An 8,653-nucleotide genomic window follows, 5' to 3' on the forward strand; every position below is an offset into this window, starting at 1 on the left:
TCGATGTAGTTGGAGTGTAGGAACATAGATCAATGCATTGCTGTAGTGGATGAATCATTGCACCCCTAGAGCTTAAACATTGCAAGCACATAAAGGTCCAATTCGTTCAAACATTCTCAATGTTTTGCAGTTTGTTGGACCACATCCCAGAGATGTTCGCAGACACCCGAGAGACCGAGACAGTCTTTGGACCTGTCATACAGGCCGGACTGGAGGCACTCAAGGTAAGTTACGCAAGTCCAGGCTCGGGGTTCTGTGTTGTGAGGTGGTTAAACTGCATAATGTTCCTCAGGCGGCAGACTGTGCGGGGAAGCTGTTCGTGTTCCACACCTCGCTGCCCATTGCTGAGGCTCCTGGCAAACTCAAGAACAGAGAAGACAAGAAGCTGATTGGCACTGATAAGGAAAAGGTAATGGGTTCGATATTTCCCTGAGATACAATGCATATGTTGTGCCCTGCGACTGACTGGCGACCAGTTCAGGGTGTAGTCCGCCTTTCGCCCGAAGTCAGCTGGGATAGGCTCCAGCACCCCGCGACCCTAACCAGGATAAGCGGTGTTGAAAATGGATGGATGGACAATGCATATGTATGTCTATTGGCTACAGCTAGTGTAGCACCACAGTCATCTGGTGAACAAACGCTTCGACTTTCTAATTCCCAAATATGCCATACAAATGGGTGGATGACAACCATCCGTCCAGCACAGATAAATGTTTCGATCTTTACGGCAATGCCGTGATATCATTGCAGTTTTTTCTATGGATTTATTGTGGGTGGAAAAGTCAAGACAACATGCAGACGTTATTCCTCCACTGTAGGCTGTGCGCAGTGTCGAGAATGCAGCCATCCGTGGGTGCTGGAGCGGTGACAGCTGGCGCCCGCCTTGGTCCCCCACTCTGGCTGCTGGTGGGGGCTGCGGGGCCCCCCTGTTGCGCCTCGGGCCTTCTTCCTCCTCTTCTCTCTGTTCCTTGCGTGCTGTGGGGCTTGCTGTGGGGTTTTCGTCGCTGCCTGGTTTGGGAGATGGGGGTCTACCTCCCACACTGGGGCGGGTAGTGGATGCTGTCTGGAATGGGGGGCTCGGTGCTGCGGGCTGGGTGGGGCGGCGGCCTTCTTCGTCTGTGGTTGTCCTGCCTGATGGGCCCGACCTGCAGGAGCCATGTCTCTTAATCACTCACCTAGCACACACTCACACCACTCACTGCATATATTTTTCTCACATCGGGGTCCCTGGAGGGCTGGTATGGGGTCGGGAGGGTTCGGGTGTCGACGGACTGCCCTGGGTCCCTCAGTGTGGGACCTGTCCCGTCTGGCGGGCTGCTCTCGGTGGAGTCCTGGTCCCGATTCTGCTTCTCGATTGATTGGGTAGGATCCTCAGCCACCGCGGTGCAGGCACAGCAATTACAGGACACTTCTGTCAGTCATTGTGCATGTGAAACGGTGTAAATTCGCTTGCATGTGTCCGCAGACACACACCCCTGGGACTTTTTCGCTGGGTGTGGGGCCACTCACTTATTGTGACAAATACCCAAGCAATTCACATATTCATGAGTTATCCCCTCACTCACACTCTGGTCCTATCGACTTTTATGATTTACATAGTCACTCCCACCACACTTCAGTTGTACAGCCGGGTTCACGACCCTTCTCCTGCATGCTTCTTCTCCTGTCCTTGTCCAACCCTATCGTGTCCTGTCCTTTCCTCACGGGGTGTAAAACTACTGCCCCATACAACACTCAAAGCTAATGTTTCATTGTTCTAGACATACAAGGATTTACTTTTCTCGTCTTGTTTACAATTAATGCTTTGTCTTTTGTCTTCTTTTCTCACTCCCCTCTAGAAACTTTATGTTCAACTGATCAACTCTGATTCTAAATAAATAGCCATAATACCAAGAAACCACAGCAGCATCTTAAAAACTCCACTGTGACACAGTAAAACTGTTCCTACCTAAAAGGGATACAGATCCTCCATTCTGCTTGACCTAACAAACGAACAGGACAAAAAAAAAGACATTGCAGCCATCTAACAAGGACACTTAAATGTTACAATCGGCACTTTTTTCAGTCAGTAATGGCAATCTCCAGATCCGATGCAACTATACGTCGACGCCACGTTCTTCTTGGCATGGTCGTTTTTGCCTTAGACACTGAATTTGGACTTTGTATATGACGTTTGCTGTCCATTTCAGTCTCTGTTTCAGCCTCAAGTGGGTTTCTACAACACACTGGCCAAAGAGTGTGTGGCGCAGGGGTGCTGCGTGGACCTCTTTCTCTTCCCCAACCAGTTTGTGGATGTGGCCACACTCGCTGTGGTCCCCGTCTCCACCGGAGGCTCCGTCTACAAGTACACCTACTTCCAGGTCTGACATCTTGAAGTGTTTCTTCAAACCTTGTAGCATAATTAGCTCCCAAGCAACAGGCTGTGCAAAGGCCCTCGAGGATTTTCTGTTATTCTTCTTTCGACAAATGGATCGCCTTTTTGTGCCCGTTAATCACTGCTCGCAGCTTTAATTTGTAATTTTCATTGTTCCAGCCTCAGTCGGACCAGGAGAGGTTCCTGAACGACCTGAGACGAGACGTTCAGAAGCCGATCGGCTTTGATGCTGTCATGAGGGTTCGAACCAGCACAGGTGAGAGTCTCCGTTGTACACAAGTCAAAGAAAGCCTAAACATGTTCCCCCGCTGTTCACTGGGGAAAGGGACTGAAACCTCCCACGTATAGCCCAAATCAGTGAGTGAGTGAGTGAGTGAGTGATGCCAAAGCAAAACTTTTAATTAAGACAGGGATTTGGCCTGAGCACTAAAACAGCAAAGAGGTGAGTTTTTCAGAGAATGACATAGGCCAACCCCCCCACCCGAAAAAAAAAAACAGTAAACAGGTGAATTTGCTAATATGCAGGGGGATATTGTATTTGACTTTGGTTTCTCCTACTTCCTCAGGAATTCGAGCGACAGACTTCTTTGGCTCGTTCTTCATGAGCAACACCACTGACGTGGAACTGGCTGGACTGGACTCCGACAAGGCGGTCACAGTGGAATTCAAGCACGACGACAAGCTCAGCGAGGAGACCGGGGCGCTCGTGCAGGTCAGTGCGAATTCTTCTGGTGAAGCTGATCATTGTTTCTTTCAGTCTAAAACTCTTTGCTTGCGCCCTCTGCAGTGCGCCGTGTTGTACACCAGCTGCAGTGGCCAAAGGCGCCTCCGTGTCCACAACATGGCCGTCAACTGCTGCTCCCAACTGTCTGACCTTTACCGCAACTGCGAGACGGACACAATCATCAACTTCCTCTCTAAATATGGTGAGGCACACTAGCTAGGATTTTTATTTTGTATTTTTTTTTTCCCCCACCCGTCAGTGATTGTTGTATTTTTTCACAGCTTTCCGCGGCATCCTTAACAATCCCACAAAGGCGGTGAGGGACACACTGGTCAACCAGTGCGCTCAGATCCTGGCCTGCTACCGCAAGAACTGCGCCAGTCCCTCGTCGGCTGGTCAGGTACGACCCTAAACGGACCCCGTGAACAATGATACACTACTATCTTTATCGGCACTGCCCTAACATCGTTGAATTTTGCCTTTCAACTTCAACTTCAACTTATTCTCTTCTTTTACCCAGATAGCTTACCATGCAATTGTATGCCCCCGTTTGTGGCCGCTTTGCAAGCCCACCAAAAATACCAATTACTACTTTCCTATTTGCCATTTGATTACATTTTTGACTCTGATACATAGATACTCCCATTTTTCTATCTGTTTACTGTCTAGCAGGCCAGCTAGCAGCTGGTGGTCAACACTAGCTACTCCTCTGCCTAATATGGTGCTCCTAAATACTGAACATTCTAATTACATCCATGAGTTATTGTTCAGCGTCCTTGGCTCCCTTGAAAGGCCTGGTATAAATCTAAGCTGTTACTAACCATCAAGCCCCCACATGCAATACATAAACATTTTATTGCTACTCGGAACAGGGTGTTCAAAAATGGGAGCCACATGCTGCTTCACCCTGACACCACAGTTCTTGTTTTTTTGGTTGTTTGTTTTTTCCAGTTGATCCTCCCCGAGTGCATGAAGCTGCTGCCCGTCTACCTGAACTGCGTGCTTAAGAGTGACGTGCTGCTCCCCGCTGCCGACGTGTCGCTGGACGACCGGGCGTACTTGCGACAACTCATCAGCTGCATGGACGTGTCTGAGACGCACGTCTTCTTCTACCCACGCCTGCTCCCGCTGGTATGCCCCCGCAAACCCCTTCATCACTCAACATCCTTTCAACCAGGGGTGAGCAAACTATTGTGCTCAATGACCATATTGGATTTTTAAAACCGACCATGGGAGAGGTGATTGGTAGAAAATATATAAGTTATGAAATATTCACTCATTTTTAAATTGTAAATTTAGAATTGATTAACCATTTAATAAATGGAATACAAAAATGTCAAATGTATACTGCATATAAAATTGCTTATTTTGTTTTTAAAATTTGATCTACAATAAACTAGGTATTTAATAACATTAAAATAAACATTTAAACATGTATATGTAAAATAGTTTTTACTCTTCTTACTTTATATATTTACAATAAAAATTAACCAAATAATAAGCTAAATGAGTACAACATAACAAAATGAATGGATTTAAATTTAGCTATTTTAGGAAAAAGCTGCAGTATTAATGCAACAAATGACGCGCTTGATAATGCTCTATGGCCGTAGCGAGACCGAAGTGGGCTGTATCATCCCGCGAGCCATACTTTCCACACCCCTTCCTTAAACGATGACAAAGGTCTAAGAAGGGTGATCTGGATGTTTGTTTGTTTTTTTTTTTTACAGATGAAGCTGGAGAGCGGCTCATTGCCAGGGGCGGTGCGGGCGTCAGAGGAGAGGTTATCTAAAGGCGGCGTGTACCTTCTGGAGACGGGCCTGCACCTCTTCCTGTGGGTGGGGGCCAACGCGCAGCAGGAGCTGCTGCTCAACATCTTTGGGACGTCCAGCTTCAGCCAGATTGACGCCACCATGGTGAGAGGATGCTGGTCTAAGCCAGTGTTTACATCTTGACTGTTTCTCCTCCTCTTTTCACCTCCTGTTGTTGGATTCCTGTATTATATCGTGTGTGTTAATGGTAATTTTTCATCATATCTTTTAGACATGTCTGCCCGTCTTGGACAATCCTTTCTCACAAAGACTCAGAGAGATGGTTGACTCCTTCAGAGTACAGCGGTCACGATACATGAAGGTAAACATACGCACCCTTGATTATCATTTCTGTATTATATAAGTAGATTTTGGTCCCGAGCATCTCGTACCAATTGGAATTTTATGATTAATCATCCCCAGTTAGGGTGTACAAAAGGTCTCAGGAAGTCATGCCTCAAAAGATGTAAAATGACCAGCATTTTGGTATTGGAGTGGCCATTTTGGGGTCTATAGCAATTTCCACGGCGTCCTTCAAAAACTCAACCTAGAGATTTTGTCTGCACGCTACCAAATTTACAACCACTTAGACTAAACCAATGAATGGCGCTATATTACAAATCATTTGGGTTTTCACCATTTTGTGTGGCCGGATAATGGCGGTAAAGTTTGTTGAAAACACAACTCGAATAACTGGTTAGGGATGAAAGAGTGCTAAAACCGTAGTAAAATCTCAAATGGCTGCACAGTCAGTTGCATACATGAAATTAATTCATGCATGAAAATAGTCAAAATAAATTTGACAAAACCGGTCAAAGGCCCTTCCTTCCAGCACGGGTAAATGGTGGAACCCTGTAGCAGGGGACTGGGACAAATCATCCGGATTTGGAACTTCATCTATAATGTCTTTTATTCAACACTAGATTTCTTCAAGAGCCACCAACGATCTCAATATCCGATATTTAGGCTTTGTTCGTGTTTATGTATATCATATTATATCCATGTATTTTAACTTTTGTCCAAAGACACCAGCCATAAAGAAAACAAACATTTTTCAAGTTTGGCTTCAAACCATCATGTCATCAACCCGTAGTGATGCTTGTTTTCGCAGCGTACACAGGAAGTGCGCTAAAATATTTTCTGGGTTTGGTCAAGTGACATTCTGCATAGAGCCAATTGATTTTGGTTGTTGCCTTTTTCAATTTCTGTCAATTTCAAGTGGTATACATGCATGAAAATTGATTTTGGTTATCACTGGTCACAATTTCTAATATGCAGAAATTACATACAATAGGGTCGCTAATTTTATGCTAACCATGATAATTTAGCTCACTGTAATCATGATGTGAAATTTCCATACTGTTTGACTTCTCAAGGTCAGAGTCGCAATTTATTATTTATTCTTCATTTTCTTCTCCTGTGACAGTTGATGGTAGTGAAGCAGGAGGACCGCTCAGAGCTCATCTTCCGACACTTCCTGATGGAGGACAAGAGCGCGAGTGGCGGCGCATCCTACGTGGACTTCCTGTGTCACATGCACAAGGAGATCCGCCAACTCCTCAGCTAGACTCCGCCGAAATCTCCTCCTCTTCCCATCCTTTGTTTCTTTTCTATCTTTTTTTTCCCCTTTTTTTTTTTTTTTAAACAACTAAACTTCCCACCGTTAACAGAGCGGCCACAGCCTGGCACCTTACATCGTGTGTGTGTGTGTGTGTGTGAGTGTGAGTGTGAGGATGTGTGTGGGTTTGAGATAATCTGATGTTAATAGAGCGTCACTCTGCCTCAAACTGACTGCTAAGGAGGAAGAGGAGGAGGGAGAGTGATGTATGTATATACACACACACACTGAAGAATAATGTACGCAACACGACTGGATGTATTGATTAGCACTGACTTAAGGCTGTTTAAAGCACCCTTTCCCATACGTGGCTTTTTATATAGAAGCCAATCCCGTTATACAGTGTAGGAGGTCTCCGTACTAGCAAGACACCAATGGAATCAAATAATGCTGTAACCTGATCTCCTCCCCTCCTCTTTTAATCATTGCCTTATAGCAATCCACCTCCTCTGTATGTATGTATGTATGTATGTATGTATGTGTCTCTAGGTTATATTTAAAAAAATAATAATAATCAGGATTTAACCCCAACAGCAGTGCCTGTTAGCTTGCCAATGGCCTTTTACCTTTCATGAAATACTTCTATCCAAAAAACATGATGGTTACTGTTGCTCATTTTGATTGACTCATTGGGTTAATCAGCCATGATGGTTGTTTTCGTCATGTCACCAAAAACATAATTTTTTGTAAAGGCCTCTGTGTTGCACTGTCCAGGTGTACCTAATGAAGTGTCCCTATTAGTCGATCCTATTAGAAGTCTCCCTAATGAAAAGTCCTCACTTGACACATCGAGGCAGCCATTTTTTATTGAATAATGCCACAAAAAAACTAGCGTTACCTTTTGTAAATGTCCTATGTTAGATCTTATTGAAGTGTACCAACTCAATTGTCCTCACCTGACACAACCGCGATAAGATATTTTTCATTTAATAATGCCACCCCCCAAAAAAAACTGCACATTTTTGTGAAAGTCCACTGTTAAATCCCATTAGAGGTGTCTCTGCGGGCCGTCTTGCGCTGTAATTTCCGCGTGGCATGATTAAAGATGAACCCTGCTGAGCTGTCTGTGTTTATATATACATATATAAATATATAATCTGTACAGAATTCATAGAAAATAAGCCTTTTAATTCAGCTGTGATGGTATTTTTGCTGTCATAAATATAGAAATCATGGCATTTACTAATGAACGGGAGTTAATGTCATGACTGACTACATTTGATGAGTGAGTGAGTGTGTGTGTGTGTGTGTGTGTGTGTCGGTCCTGGTGAAATTTCTCCCGGGGAACAGAGGGACCATCTAACAAACCCACCAAATTAAAGTCGTCAAAATCACTTTTTGTTCCTTTTTAAAAATGTGTATAATTGTGTTTGAAGCCCTCTGTTCTCTTCTGTTACCTTGGTTGAGCCGCCATCGTCACTGTAATCTTCATTATGTTCCTTTTTGTTGATTTAGTTTTGGTTTTTTTCCCTTTCTCATTGCCTCTTGGGACTGCTAATAAAAATGATTGTTTCAAAAGTGAAATTCAACACTCGTCTCCCCAAGTTAGCTTCATTCGGAAACCTTTCAAGGGCCACCAACTTGAAATGGACGCTTTTCAGACCGTGTAGGATTATGGGATTGATTGGGTAGGGGAGTACCCAATCAGCAAGGAAAGAGAATGATAATTGATTTAAATTACAAAGTATATAAATATTTTTTTCAGTCGTTTTAAAAACTAAAAATTGATAAACAAAAAATGTTAACTAATGCATAACACATAACTTGCGGTTTTCAAGGCTCTCAAAGACACTATATTGGCACGCATCATTCATTCACTAACGCCACAGTCACACCCTGGTGATGGTAAGCTACTTGTCTCATGGTAGCAAAAATGACATTTAAAGAAGTATTTTTTTTTGTTTTTCTAGTATTTGGGTTGTAATGTCTCTACGGTGCCTCAGTAAACCTAAAACATGAATTAAAACCGTCCTTGCATTCCTGAGTTCCAGACGTTTTTTTGCCGAGGCCTGAAAAGAGGTCATTCAAATTGCCCGATCTTACCTACGTCACTAGTGAAGATCTCTGCCTTCCCTTTCTGCTCCAGAGACAGCGCGCTCTCACAATTGGGTCTTCTACACGGAGGG

General features: G+C 44.3%; 1 protein-coding gene across 4 annotated transcripts in view; it reads left to right on the forward strand.

Annotated features, from left to right (window-relative positions):
- sec24c (SEC24 homolog C, COPII coat complex component) overlaps window positions 1–8,056 on the forward strand; it is a 19,521-nt gene extending 11,465 nt beyond the window's left edge. For all 4 annotated transcript variants that reach the window (XM_061756105.1, XM_061756106.1, XM_061756107.1 and 1 more), the window contains 11 exons: window positions 131–224; window positions 293–409; window positions 2,190–2,360; window positions 2,534–2,630; window positions 2,941–3,086; window positions 3,162–3,300; window positions 3,380–3,498; window positions 4,050–4,229; window positions 4,829–5,014; window positions 5,142–5,231; window positions 6,336–8,056. In XM_061756105.1, the coding sequence (XP_061612089.1) occupies window positions 131–224; window positions 293–409; window positions 2,190–2,360; window positions 2,534–2,630; window positions 2,941–3,086; window positions 3,162–3,300; window positions 3,380–3,498; window positions 4,050–4,229; window positions 4,829–5,014; window positions 5,142–5,231; window positions 6,336–6,476 (1,480 nt within the window). In that variant the 3' untranslated portion in view covers window positions 6,477–8,056. The remainder of the gene's footprint in view (window positions 1–130; window positions 225–292; window positions 410–2,189; window positions 2,361–2,533; window positions 2,631–2,940; window positions 3,087–3,161; window positions 3,301–3,379; window positions 3,499–4,049; window positions 4,230–4,828; window positions 5,015–5,141; window positions 5,232–6,335) is intronic.
- The last annotated feature ends 597 nt before the right edge of the window (window positions 8,057–8,653 follow it).

Source organism: Phyllopteryx taeniolatus, chromosome 19 (assembly GCF_024500385.1).
Source record: "Phyllopteryx taeniolatus isolate TA_2022b chromosome 19, UOR_Ptae_1.2, whole genome shotgun sequence".
NCBI lineage: Eukaryota > Metazoa > Chordata > Actinopteri > Syngnathiformes > Syngnathidae > Phyllopteryx > Phyllopteryx taeniolatus.